This window comes from Salmo trutta, chromosome 15 (assembly GCF_901001165.1).
Source record: "Salmo trutta chromosome 15, fSalTru1.1, whole genome shotgun sequence".
NCBI classification, from domain to species: domain Eukaryota; kingdom Metazoa; phylum Chordata; class Actinopteri; order Salmoniformes; family Salmonidae; genus Salmo; species Salmo trutta.
The window spans coordinates 29,011,000-29,025,572 of NC_042971.1; the positions used below are offsets into that span (position 1 = coordinate 29,011,000).

At 46.2% G+C, this 14,573-nt stretch overlaps 1 protein-coding gene across 1 annotated transcript; it reads left to right on the forward strand.

Moving 5' to 3' along the window:
• Positions 1-790: 790 nt before the first annotated feature.
• Positions 791-13,976, forward strand: LOC115148271 (nuclear envelope pore membrane protein POM 121). Its single transcript, XM_029690217.1, has 14 exons — positions 791-1,416; positions 2,120-2,335; positions 2,546-2,707; positions 2,840-2,920; positions 3,171-3,336; positions 4,384-4,475; positions 4,588-4,667; positions 4,807-4,928; positions 5,023-5,122; positions 5,208-5,480; positions 5,631-5,779; positions 5,960-7,292; positions 7,488-7,595; positions 11,515-13,976. The coding sequence occupies exons 1-14, from the start codon at positions 845-847 to the stop codon at positions 11,613-11,615; spliced, it is 3,555 nt and encodes a 1,184-aa protein (XP_029546077.1). The 5' UTR covers positions 791-844; the 3' UTR covers positions 11,616-13,976.
• The last annotated feature ends 597 nt before the right edge of the window (positions 13,977-14,573 follow it).

The window sequence follows — 14,573 nt, forward strand, 5'->3', positions numbered from 1 at the left end:
CAGTCTCGCTCAGAGGCAGCATCACCCCCATAATGTCTCATGTTGTCGCAGTCCCCTAGCGACAGGAGCCTGATTTAGGGGGTGACCTCTGACCTGTGCCTTAATAAAGATGAGCTTTGGGGAGAGAAAATGGATGGGAGGGGCGTTACACACCTGCCCCTAAATCTGTAATGGGACAGCTGGTCCTCCATTAACCCTTAGACAAATCTCTTTCTACGAAGACACACACTCAGATGCACACACACAGTGTACAATACAATGAACAGAGAAACTTTCACTCCTTTGAAAAAGAATAGACGTCACATGAACACTATACTGAGAGCTTGCTGATAAATGTGTGAATTAGACAATTTTTCTGTCCTGCTAAGCATAAAAAATACGAGTACTTTTGGGTGTCAGGGAAAATGTATGGAGTAAAAAGTACATTTTCTTTAGGAGTGAATTAAAAGCTGTCAAATAAACAGTAAAGTACAGATACCCCAAAATACTACTTAAGTTCTACCTTAAAGTAATTTACACCACTGGAATGTGCATAATGTTGTAGGTTCAGGGCTATGGCTCTCATCATAGACTTCATTGTTTCTCATAGTTTCTTCAGTCATACCTCAGAAGGCACATCTGTATGATTGACTAAGGAATCATGTTTTTTTTTAAATCCGGTGCGATACCCAAGTTAGAGCAATTACATTTCTGATTCTTGGGTGTATTTTTTTCAAAATATTGTAAACAGTAAAACATTATTTTACGAATCTGCGCTTATCGGGGCTCGCGAATACATTATATTAGCTATGTTGACGCGCGGCATCATGGGATATCAAAGTCCTCCCGGCGGCGCGGTGCCGCCATGTCTTCAAGAGAGAAGCGGTTAATAGCGCTTATCTCTCTCGTGTTCTGTGCTACCGCAATATTTTATCTAGTTCTCTATTATATTCCAACATTGCTTTACATAGCTTTCATTCTTGGAGTTTGTTGCGTTGCCTGTTATTATCACAGCGGAGAATCTCTTTACGTTAGGTTAGGCCCTCATCCACGCCGTGGTCTGACAATTCCACCCGTGCTGCGACGCTGGTTGCCAGGGATTGCAAACGGAGTACCCACAGCGGGAAGAGTTAGAAGTCGCACCGCCAAGGATGATGTTCGGGAATCAGTAGTATTTACTGACCAACGACGTTTCGAGAGCTCTATTTGTCGGAAAGACGCGGGACACAGTGACTCATTTCTTCTCAGTCCTCGGGATATACTCATGGGAAGTTACATTGGGAAGGCAGAAAGTCCTCCCTCAGTTGTGGGGAGGCCGCGAGCGGGTGCAAGTTCGGGTGCTAACCCCAACACACGAGAACAACTAACTTTACGTGAAAGATTGGCGCGACCCAACCAGGCTGTCATTACTCCAAACAGACGACTGTCATTCGGGGGGTGAGTACTGAAATATTTACTTAGCTAGCTAAAAAAACATTTCGCTGACCAGCTAACAGTGGCTAGTTATCCTAACCCATCAGCTAACGTAGCTAGCTAACGTTAGCAGGTTTGCCAAAGCCAATGCAACGTGCTAAATTCTGAACAAAATGTTTCGATTGCGGATCATGTTGCACACATGGTGCAGTTACACGATTTTAAACGTTAGGAAAGTTATCGTAGCTAGTTATCAGTAAATATAATCAAATGTGTTTTGAAATGTATTGAGAAGACTTGCGGCTTCGCCTCAACGCGTCCTAGCATTCCCTCCAAGATTTGAAAATGTGGGAGTTGCTATCGGCTCCATTCTGTGCAAGGCAGGGAGTGTTCCTTCCCACTCAATTCCTGATTGAGACTATACGGTACTTTGGACGTCTGAATGGCACTAACATGCGTTAGCTAGCTACTAGAGTAATACACTTTTCTGTTGTAATGATCACTGCAGTTACAACTTTTACTGTCATTTTCAAAACATTGATATGGTTATGAAAGTCGATATGTAAATAAATGGTTGGTCAGAGTTCCCTCTTGACAGAGGAAATGTTCCCTATTTTGCTACTTAAAGTCCTTGTGTGGCATATGAAATCAGCTTAGCAATGATCTATGCCAGACAGTTTCATGTATAGAATGCATTGACCTAAACCTGTGGCCACTCTGTGTACAGGGAGCCCCTTGGCACTATGGGCAGGTTCACCATCACTCCCCAGCGCCACTACCCCCTCCAGCAGACGGGCACCTCCTCTGTGGGCATCCTGCCCCCAACCCAGTGGGACGGCTTCAGAAAGAAGAATATTCTCACCCCTCGCAACTCTCCGGCAGTCCACAGTCCAGTCACAGTGAAGATCGCTAGGCCAGATCACAACACCACTCGATCCCAGTTGTAAGTCATATTGTCTCTGTCTTGCCTCATTTTAATTCTTATATCAAACTTTTTGAAGATCTGTTAGTGATAATGCAAGCAGCTTTATCTTACACTTGTCATCGTTCTGTGGCACATTATTTGAGTGTGTGTGAAGCTTGAAAACATCCTTAGCTGTTGGATGGCCCCACTAACATTTGTTCTGTAATTGCTGCTGTTATGTGTGTGCAGATTTGATCATTTGAACTCCCCGGGAGTCCTTGGCTCTCCAGGCCTGGGGGCCCCTGCAGACCCCTGCTCCAGGGAGACTGTTCTAAGCGTGCTCAAAGAGAGTCGCAAAAGAGTGGTGGAAGATGACAGGAGCTTCACTGCAGGGCAAAAGAGCAAAAGGAGGTATGTGACTACCACAGGATTAAATGCTGTTGTATGGAATGTACCATTGTTCTTCTCACACTTTAGTGTCTTAGTCTTCAAGAGCCACACAATACCATGTCTACACCGTACACCTGCTCTTTGTTCACTTAGGCGCCATGACAGCAGTGGGAGTGCTCACTTGGCATTTGAGCCACTACTGCCCAATGGAGCTCCATCACAGCTGGTGCTGAAGTGAGTAGGAGCAATGCCTGTACAAAAAGTTGTCAGTCTCAGTGATCCAAGTCCTGATACTAAATTTGAGTACAAATGTGCTTTCATTCAGTGTCTTCTTAATGTTAGTTCTGTGTGTGTGTGTGTGTGTGTGTGTGTGTGTGTGTGTGTGTGTGTGTGTGTGTGTGTGTGTGTAATATATATCTCATACAAATACTCTATCCTCTCCAATCACTCCTGAAATCCTGTTTCCTCTCCTGTGTCGGCCCAGTTCTCTGAAGCGAGGGCTGACTGCAATGGTGGAGGAGTCAACAATGAAGAGGTCACGCACCTCCTCCATCAGCTCTGTGAGCTGTGGCCTGACCCCCAGCGGCACCCTGGGCTCGGTCCGCAACTCCATCCGCAGCTCCCTCAGCTCCTCACAAGGCGTTACTCAGGTACCTTTTTATAATTCGGATGGGCAGTACACCTCTGTTTGGGATCAACAGCCGTGAGTTCAGTTGAGAGCTCACCAGGGTTTCCATTAGCCATTAAGTGCAGTTTTTAGGAATAAAATAAACAAGCTAATAAATAAAATAGTTTCAGGCCAAATTGACCTGGATTAAAAAAGCACTCCCACTGCAAAATAATGCTTTTAATCATTGATCGACAATACCAGTCGATGGAAATACATTTGACAGTCATGCTTATCGATATATAGGTTAATATGCATAATGTAGTGGAATTGGCTTGTTTGCATTTTCATTACTCATGGTGTATGCTATTTATCACACACGACAAAGTCAATTTTGACCGGAATATCACCTCAGACAGCACTAGAGCCGTTTCTCATGTGGCTTCTTTAGCCATACCCCAAGACTCATATGGATGATTGATTTTTAAAAGCCGACTGGTTTAAAACCCAAGTTAGAGCAATTCATTTTCTGATTCGTCAATTTATTTTTACAATTAACTACTGTAAACAGATACATTTTTCCGCAAAATCTGTGCTCATAGGGGTTCGCAAATCAATTATATTGGCTATGTTGGGGTGGCAGTCATATTAACAACCCATCATTGTATCTTTAGAGTCCCCCTGTTTTTAAGTTTCTAACAGATTTTCATCTCTATCACATATGGAACTGCTTGCATCAGGTGCACTGTTTAGAACAGGGTTTTCCTGCAAATTGCATTTTGGGAAGGGTTTGAAAAGGATATTTTATTGGCTGCTTCATTACAGGAGTTGCATGTTCTGTTAAGATTAATTACCATAATGTAACTGTGATTTCTGTCATTCTGAACACTGGGTGGACACCCTAATGGGTTACGCACCCAATGGATCTGGTATATTTCTCAAATGGCCGGTAAATTTATATCTTCCCTGTCACGTTGTTCGCCGCCACAATTTCCTAATGGAAACCCTGGAGATGACTTGCACTGATGTATTTTGTCAGAAAACTGGGGTGAGTGCTAACCTAAACCTAATTTTCACGTTTGTTTTAAAGTGGAAAAAAGCCTCTACCCGCAGTCTCTCCCCGCTCTCCAGCCCTGGGTCGTCCCGGTCCCAGACCCCAGAGAGAGCCTCTAAAAAGCCCAGGTATTCACCCTCTCCTCCCAGACAACATTTCTAGGTTCACACGTGTCCTGTGATGAAATGAGAACTGCCATGGCCGCTAGCAGTGTGTGACACTTTCTTTTCTGTATGTCAGGGAAGAGGACGCTCGCTCACCCAGCTCTGTGTCCTTGGTGAGGTCTGACAAGACGTTGACAGACCCAGCACCAACCACTGGTTAGAACATGTTTATGATGCGTTTTCCACTTCAGATCAGGTTCAGGGCTTTAGTCAGGTCCCAAAAGAGACTTAAGTTTTGATTCAAAAATAACGGTAGCCACCACATTAAGTCAATGCACTGTATGTCCTGTTACAGGGAAGCTGGCTCCGGCCCCTGAAGTCCCTGTGGCTTCAGCCTCGTCAGGCTCTGCCGGTAGTGGGAAACGGAAACGTAAGATTCCGCTGGTGTCCAGCCGTAGAGGAGACCAAATCTCTTTGGTGAGAAATACTGCATAATAGAACATGTCCTCAAATGGGACATGTAGCTAATCATCTGACAAACAGGAAGTCTTAACATTGATGTTGTCTGCAGCCTCCACCTCCTGAGTTGGGCTACACCATCACGGTGAAAGACCTGGATCAGGAGAAGAAAGCTGCTCTCAGCCAGATCAACACAGTCCTCAAAGAGCCCGGTGAATATTGCCAATTCCCAACTTTTCTAAACCGGTGTCCCAAAAAATATAAGATATTGATTTTGGGCCATTTCTTTTGTTCCAGAGCCAGAGAAGCCTGCTCCAGTAGTGACCACATCTTCTAAGCCTCCCGTGTCAGACAACCCCACACCCACCCTGCAGGCCAGCCATCTTACCGTATCAATGCCTGCTACTGTGGCGGCTCCTATCCCCGTCATCAACCTGGACCCCGTCCCCTCAAGCACTGTCAACACGGCCCCAACCTCCACAGCCTCCCCCGTCACCAACCCCCTCCTGGAGTCTCTGAAAATGATGAGGAACAACCCCCTCACCAGTGCTGCTGCTGACAATACTACAGGTCTGTTAATCACATAGCAATAATTTAAAGTTGCGAGCCACTTTTGTTTGGTAGTTGCCGTTGAGTGACGGTTCGTTTATCTGAGTTGTTACTCAAAAGTCTATTTTTCTCTTGTTTTCCCTCCCGCTCCGGCTGTCTCCTTGGTGACAGCAGTGACTTCCCCTGCACCACTGGTGCCTGCAGAGCAGAAGTCGAAGACCTGCTTGACTGCTCCCCAGCCTGCAATACCCTCCCTCTCCCAGCCTGCAATACCCTCCCTCTCCCAGCCTGCAATACCCTCCCTCTCCCAGCCTGCAATACCCTCCCTCTCCCAGCCTGCAATACCCTCCCTCTCCCAGCCTGCACTACCCTCCCTCTCCCAGCCTGCACTACCCTCCCTCTCCCAGCCTGCACTACCCTCCCTCTCCCAGCCTGCACTACCCTCCCTCTCCCAGCCTGCACTACCCTCCCTCTCCCAGCCTGCACTACCCTCCCTCTCCCAGCCTGCACTACCCTCCCTCTCCCAGCCTGCACTACCCTCCCTCTCCCAGCCTGCACTACCCTCCCTCTCCCAGCCTGCCAGCACCATGCCCTCTGCCTTCACCCAGGCGCTGAGCCAAGTCACCAAGGCCCCCAGCAGTGTCCCCATCCTGGGTGGAGCAAGCCTGTTTGGAATGGCCAATCCACTGACTGCCCCGTCCTCCTCACCGGCCCCCACCACTACCACAACCGCCACCACAGAAACAACCAGTAGTAATAATCCCCTCCTGGCCTCGGTGTTCAAGCCCATCTTCGGGGCCCCAGCCTCAGAGGGCACACCTGCTCTTCCCACCTTTAAACCCATATTTGGAAGTGCCACAGCCACTAGTGCTTTCGGACAGCCAGCCTCCACCTCAGCCCCATCCAATGCCAGTGCATCTGCCACAGTGTTCAGCAGGCTAACCAACAGCAGTACAGTGGCCCCAGCCGCCTCCCTGTTCACTGGGCTGTCTAATAGCACCTCCACCAACCCAGCCGCCCCGCCATCTGTCAAGTCTCTGTTTGGAAACTGGAGTGCGCTGCCTGCAACGACTGCTGCCACAACCACTGCCCCTGCCACAGGAAGTACATTCCAGTTCGGCACCGCCTCCACCACAGCTCCTGGACCCACCCTCAGCTCCACCACAGCCGCCACCACTAGCAACAGCGGCTTTTCGTTTGGTGCGATGACCACCACCTCTGGCGCCACTCAACCCGCCCCCTCAGCCACCGCCCAGGGGGGATTCACCTTTGGCCAGCCTGTAGCCACCCAGAACTCTACCACCGCATCCTTCGGTGGCTTTGGCATGGCCACTGCAGCCTCAGCCACTGCTACTGCTTCTGCACCTGCAAACCAGTCCACTTTCACGTTTGGGAAGTCGTCGTTCGAAGCTCCGGCGGCATCGGCGTTCCCCAGTGCGATTCAGGCCCCGGCTGCTACTGCGGCAGCTAATCCTTTCACATTTGGGTCACCTGCCACTGGGGCTGCCCCTTTTGCTTTTGGCGCGGCTGCCACTACGGCGGCCTCTACCTTTGGGACCACCACTAAGCTGGCATTTGGAGCAAACTCCACAGGTTTTGCATTTGGCAACACCACGGGCACCCCAGCAGCCCCTGCCTTTGGCTCTGCCACCCAGACTGTCGGCATACTCCCAGCCTCCGCCCCAACTTTCTCGTTTGGTGGTGTGTCCACACAGCAGGCCCCTGCTACCCCTGCCCAGCCAGCCACTGGAGGATTCAACTTCGGCGCAGCCATTTCAGGCACTCAGTTTGGAACCTCTAACCCCACAACACAGACGCCAGGCTTCAACTTTGGTTAGTAGATCTAGTATAATATAAGACCCACTCTTTTACTGATTATGATTTCAGGAATTCACAAATTTTTATCAATTCTGCATTTGGTGGCAGAAGTAGTACTTTACATTTTTGGCAAATTCATAGGACCAGTTCAAACAAGTTTGTATTTTATTTTAGTCCCTAATTGTTCATTTATTCCTGTCACGTGTACAGGGATGGCTACCCCTGCTTTTGGCCAGAGCACAGCTGCAGGTCCTGTCCCCTTTGGAAGCCCAGGAACTCCAGTCCAAGGATTCAGTGCTATGGGATCCTCATCATTCGGTAAGAAAATAACCAGAGGGGGGGGCGTTATTATTATTATTATTATTATTATTATTATTATTCAGGTTATTACTTATAAATATTCATCAACAAATGAAGAAATGCCAGGTTGGTGAGGATCTGTTGCATTGTCATATTGACGCAACATTAATGGAGTCAAATAAAGATGTATGCCGTCCTTGTCTGTTGGCTTTCCTGTATATCATTTTGTTTAAATACAGATCCTATTTCGATGCAGAAAACCATTCAAATGAGGTTCGATGGGTTTCTCCCAGTTTTCCCGAAATATTCGCAAAAGTCACAACCCTGCTGCTGCGGTTATCTGGTGGCATTGACATATTCTTCAGAGAAGATGCTGTAATAATGTAGTCTAAGCTACTGAAAACAGGACTTTGACAAGTTACATCATGACGGGAGTGTTTGAATCTTATTATAGAGATGGAGTCCAGGCAGGCTACTTTAGGAAGCTTTTTGAGTGGACATACACAGCGTGGCCAAAAGTATGTGGACACCTGCTCGCCAAAGATTTAATTCCAAAATCATGGGCATTAACATGGAGTTGGTCCCCCCACCCCCTTTGCTGCTATAACAGCCTCCACTCTTCTGGGATGGCTTTGCACTAGATGTGGGAGCATTGCTGTGGGGACTTGCTTCCATTCAGCCACAAGCATTAGTGAGGTCGGGCACTGATGTTGGGCGATTAGGCCTGGCTCGCAGTCGGCGTTTCAATTCATCTCAGTTGCTTGATGGGGTTGAGGTCGGGGCTCTGCAGGCCAGTCAAGTTCTTCCACACCGATCTCAACAAACCATTTCTGTATGGACCCCGCTTTGTGCACGAAGGCATTGTCATGCTGAAACAGGAAAGGGCCTTCCACAAGCACAGAATTGTCTAGAATGTAATTGTACGCTGTAGCGTTAAGATTTCCCTTCACTGGAACTAGGGAGCCCGAACCATGAAAAACAGCCCCAGACCATTATTCCTCCACCACCGAACTTTACAGTTGACACTATGCATTGGGGCAGGTAGCGTTCTCCTGGCATCCGCCAAACCCGGATTCGTCTGCCAGATGAAGTGGGATTCATCACTCCAGAGGACGTGTTTCCAGAGTCCAATGGCGGCATGCTTTACACCGCGCCAGCCCATGCTTGGCATTGCGCATGGTGATCTTAGGCTTGTGTGCGGCTGCTTGGCCATGGAAACCCATTTCATGATGGAAACCCATTTCATGAAGCTCCTGACAAACAGTTATTGTGATGACGTTGCTTCCAGAGGCAGTTTGGAACTCAGTAGTGAGTGTTGCAACCGAGGACAGATGATTTTTACATGATTCAGTGCTCGGCGGTCCTGTTCTGTGAGCTTGTGGCCTACCACTTTGCTCCTAGATGTTATCACTTCATAATGGCAGCACTTACAGTTGACCAGGGCAGAAATTTGACGAACTGACTTGTTGGAAAGGCGGCATCCTGTGACGGTGCCACCTTGAAAGTCACTGAGCTCTTCAGTAAGGCCATTCTACTGCCAATGTTTGTCTATGGAGATTACATGGCTGTGGGCTCGTTTTTTTTATACACCTATCAGCAACGGGTGTGGCTGAAATAGAGAAATCGACTAATTTGAAGGCATGTCCACATACTTTTGTGTGTGTGTGTATATATGTATATATCTCAGCAAAAAAAGAAACGTCCTGTCACTGTCAATTGTGTTTATTTTCTGAACTTAACGTGTAAATATTTGTATGAACAAAATAAGATTCAACAACAGACATACTGAACAAGTTCCACAGACATGTGACTAACAGAAATTGAATGTGTCCCTGAACAAAGGGGGTGTCAAAAGTAAGTCAGTATCTGGTGTGGCCACCAGCTGCATTAAGTACTGCAGTGCATCTCATGGACTGCACCAGGTTTGCCAGTTCTTGCTGTGAGATTTTACCCCACTCTTCCACCAAGGCACCTGCAAGTTCCCGGACATTTCTGGGGGGAATGGCCCTAGCCTTCACCCTCTAATCCAGCAGGTCCCAGACTTGCTCATTGGGATTGATCCGGGCTCTTCGCTGGCCATGGCAGAACACTGACATTCCTGTCTTGCAGGAAATTGTGCATAGAACGAGCAGTATGGCTGGTGGCATTGTCTTGCTGGAGGGTCATGTCAGGATGAGCCTGCAGGAAGGGTACAACATGGAGGAGAATGTCTTCCCTGTAACGCACAGCGTTGAGATTGCCTGCTATGACAACAAGCTCAGTCCGATGATGCTGTGACACACCGTCCCAGACCATGATGGACCCTCCACCTCCAAATCGATCCCGCTCCAGAGTACAGGCCTCTAACACTCATTCATTTGACTATAAATGCGAATCTGACCATCGCCCCTGGTGAGACAAAACTGCAACTCGTCAGTGAAGAGCACTTTTTGCCAGTCCTGTCTGGTCCAGCGACGGTGGGTTTGTGCCCATAGGTGACGTTGTTGCCAGTGTTGTCTGGTGAGGACCTGCCTTACAACAGGCCTAAAAGCCCTGAGTCCAGCCTCTCTCAGCCTATTGCGGACAGTCTAACTCGGGGCAGTTGTTGCCATCCTGTACCTGTCCCGCAGGTGTGACGTACCTATCCTGTGCAGGTGTTACACGTGGTCTGCCACTGCGAGGATGATCAGCTGTCCGTCCTGTCTCCCTGTAGCGCTGGCTTAGCCGTCTCTTAGTACGGACATTACTAGTATGGGTATCTTTCTTTTGGTATTTTTCAGTCAGTAGAAAGACCACTTTACTGTCCTAAGTTTTCATAACTGTGACGTTAATTGCGTACCATCTGTAAGCTGTTAGTGTCTTAACGACTGTTCTACAGGTGCATGTTAATCAATTGTTTATGGTTCATTTAACAAGCATGGGAAACAGTGTTCAACCTTTTTTACAATGAAGATCTGTGAAGTTATTTGGATTTTTACAAATTATCTTTGAAAGACCAGGTCCTGAAAAGGGGACGTTTCTTTTTTTTGCTGTGTGTGTGTACACAAACACGTATAGGCCTATAGAGAATCAGCGAACACGCACGAATCTGTCAGTCAAAGCCACCAGCGTATGTCAGACACAAAAAATATTTGTCCTTCAAGGTAATAAAAAAACCTAGGCCTACCTTAGGCTTTCTGAAAGTAAGGCTATAAGATCATTTATTGACAAGGAAAGTAAAATGGGGACAGACATGCATGTAACCAAATGACAGGGATTAACGATAAATTGCCTGTTTTACAAACGGTAGGCTACCACTTGGGCATACACAAGTGCATTGCCGGCCGACACTATAGCCTAGGCTACTGTTCTACTTTGCGTGGATTGGAGGGCGGCAGTTTTTTTGGTGTCGCCTAGGTTGGCATAGCGGCCGGGCCTGATCAGTCTATAAATTTAAAAGATTCCGTATCAGATTATATCATGCCAGGTTGGAGAGGATTGGCGCATTATCCATTTGACACATTAGCGCATTATAGGCCTCATAAACTGAATAATTAATGAATAGTCACACATCCAACCTTTTAAAAAAAAAAACTATTTACTAGCAAGCAATGAAAAACCTGCATTGTATAAGTCTACATGTCAAAAATGTTTATACTGAAGTGCCACAGCCCGTAGCGTTCTACAGCCCCAATCATCTAGCGGATTAGCTGCTCCAGCATCAAAGGAAAGAGGCGGCGACGTAGAAAGTTAATAGATTGTAACCTCCCACTATTAGGCAAAGTTCATCTACATGAAAATAAAGTTCAGAATTTGAATTGACGGTTATTTTATTTTCATGGTCTTCCATAAGTTACAGTAATTCAATTACCATCATCCTTATTTCTTTTTGACTCTGATAAGCTGTGGTGGTTCTAGTCAACAGCCAGTTGCATTTTTGTATTGACATGCTAACTCCTCTCTTGTTCTTTGTGACCAGGCTCTCCATCAGCTCCTTCGTTCTCCATCGGCGCTGGCTCCAAAACATCAGGGGCGCGCCAGAGGCTGCAGGCCCGAAGGCAGCACCCCAGGAAGAAGTAGCCTAACCAGGTGTGGTAGCATCTGGCATAGCCTGGAAGCCCTTACCCATTCAGCACTGCCATGACATCCTCCAGAGGAGCTGAACTGATACTTCCATTGCTAACACATTGTAACCCCAGTCAGACCAACAGCCCTCCCTAGCCTTCTGTTCCCCTGGCCGGGCTGGCCCCCTTTGTGGTACAGGGTTAGCAGAGGAGCACACACTCCTACTAGGCTGTCTACCGCTCTACTGACAGTGTAGCCACTCTCACAGTGACGAAAAGAAAGGGGGATATGAGGCAAAACGACAGTGTGTTAAACTTGAAAGAGAAAAGACTTTGAGGGAAGCATATCCAATTAAAACAACTTTCTGTCCCGGCTTTAGGATTTCCCCTACTACGCCTGTTTCATGACACATTTTTGACAGTCGAATCGAGACGCGTGCTTACACTTGTTAATGTATGAAATTCTAAGCAGGGCTGTGTTAATGGCTATAGAAGAGCTGAATGTGGTTTTCTGACATGTGCCCACGGTCAAGATGGGGCTCACATACAGTATGATCTGTGTGGATTTATCCAGCTGTACATGGTAACCATACTATATAGGAGATGTTGACAGTTTTGAGATAATGAATTGTTTATTTTACATTTGAAAGACATGTTTAATTTGGGTTAATTTAGACGTATGTGGCATCTCTGCACTAGTTAGGCCTTAGCTGTTTTGAATGAGTGCTTAGTGTATTGGTCCCAGATATGCCCTTTTTATTATTGTACAGTATCACAGACACTGGGAAGCATTCCTGCAATGTAGTTTTTATACTTGTTTGATCCTGAATGACAGAATAAGGTGAACAATAAAATCCTTTATCAGAATGCCATCATGGGATCAGTTAAACATAACACATGGATACATAATGTGGAGTCCCAGGGTAGTAGTCATTAATGGGTCATCATTGTGTTGGTGTAAATAGGTTACCCTGGACTTGTGCTGAAAACCAAAGCCAATACTTAAGGTTTGACCTACAAAATAATCTCTTCTACCACTTAGACCTTTCATGGGTCCTTTTTGTACTAGACTATCTCTCCTTTTCCCCACTACTCCTGCTCTCACCATAATGATGGGAGGTGGGGGCATTCAAAACAGATCTGGGGACTGGTTGAGTATCTTAACAAATCCTTCCTTTTTTTCCTTGAAGTAACTTCTGAGGATTGTATTACATTGGCTGGGTAAAAGCAAGCTACTGTACTTTGCTCCTAACCTAGGTATTACTACAAGGAAGTAAGGATGCATTTTAAACGTGGTTATTAAGAGCAGGTGTGTGCTATGGGAGGGATGGGTAATGTGGTCCTGGAGAGCCATAGGGGATGGAGTCTTCCCCAGCACTGAACACAGATTCAACTAGTCACAGTCTTGATTGATGAAGACCCTGCTTGATCAGTGAAAGCCAGTGTTGTAAGTGTTCCTCACAATGACATGGCAGAACAATTTCTATCTTCAATGCGACTGGCAATGATAGAAACTACAAACATCTGGGCACTGTACCACAAGACCCCTGCATCTGTATACTATCAAGACAAAGATGAGTGCATTTATAAGATAATTGAATTTGGAGTTTACATGCTCCCCTCTTAAGGGTTGCAGATAGACATACTTTACGTGCGCCTTCAGCAGTCAAACCGCTTTCCCCTCCCCTGTATGATTCCCCTCAAGTCTTTTCTGGTGATTTTAGCTTGTTACTATTTTTGCCTCGGTGAGTCTGGCTTGGAGGAAGTAATGTGGTGAATGGCGGCATATTGCTTGTGCCGGACGTGGTTTTACCCGCATGCTCAATGGGTGAGGTTCTGAGTTTTGTTGGGACTGTAACAGTTTATTGATGAATGTGTTTGAGTGTGACAGTACAACTGGATTCACTAATGTGCACAGCAGGAGAGGTGTTCTTTTCATTAATGCTGGATCAAAACTCAGGACTAAAGGAACTGGAGGGGAATTGTCTTTCAAGTCAAAACTAACCTCTTTGTGCGCTAACCATGACTAACCATGTAGGTTACAAAAATTACCTCGGGTGTTGAATCGGTTCTTAATTGGTCCGCCCCTCTTGAGACAGAACTAGGATTTTTGAATACTAATTTTTAATCGGAACCTCTCCTGGTCGAGCCAATTAGGCTAGTTATTGTGAGGGGTGTATGAATGTGTGTGTGGGGGGCATGATTTGGCTAAATAGTGTCAAAGTACACACTTTATTTTTGTATTAAGGCAGGTTGCCTTTTAGAATTCCTTCAAGCTTGGCTCACTGAGACAATTGGTCTAGTTTATAGAATTTTTCTAGTTCGTTAAGGTTTCCTCAACCGTAATGAAATTGTGGAATAAAAGCGTCTAAAAGTTTCCCTTTGTAAGAGCTCCACTTTTTTATAGGAGGGCATACTGGGTCTGCTACTGTAAATGAATGCTGTCTGTCTGATCATTGTGTACAGTACAAGCCTGACAAATGTGAATTGTGTTGCTTTAGACTTGAATGAGACTTGTGGCTTTGTGTGTTACTGTGTATAGAAAGACTGACTTAAATGTGAGTTTATTTTTGATGGGACTAAAGTCCCCTGTTCATTCTTTTAAATTATATTTTAAAATGCATCATTCCACGATGTAACTATGTATGATACCCATGTTATACTTAAATCCCTTTAACAATTGATAGCACCCCACCTCAGTTATCTGGAAGTGAAGTGAGATCAAGGAAGTCTGCCCTGTGGTCATTTTTGACTGATAGCTTTTGAAAGGCTGTTTTGTTTTGCTCAGTTTACATCTTGTGATATCTGCTTATGACAGATAGGTGGACAATGTGCTGAAGGGCAACACAAACCATATTGAATGGCCTGGCCACCTTGTTTGTTCCCATAGACAGGACTTTATCATTGTCTTAGCTTGTTGGTCCAGATCTTGCGTATGCACAATTTGTAAAGCACAAAACATTGAATGTAGTAT

What these genes read in the sequence shown, in the direction of transcription:
- LOC115148271 (XM_029690217.1), top strand. Translation starts at nt 845, where the DNA reads ATGTCTTCAAGAGAGAAGCGGTTAATAGCGCTTATCTCTCTCGTGTTC. An exon ending in CCCTCTCCCAGCCTGCAATA is followed by an intron (nt 5,780 to 5,959) that starts CCCTCCCTCTCC and finishes CCCTCCCTCTCC; the next exon opens with CAGCCTGCACTACCCTCCCT. An exon ending in TATGGGATCCTCATCATTCG is followed by an intron (nt 7,596 to 11,514) that starts GTAAGAAAATAA and finishes CTTTGTGACCAG; the next exon opens with GCTCTCCATCAGCTCCTTCG.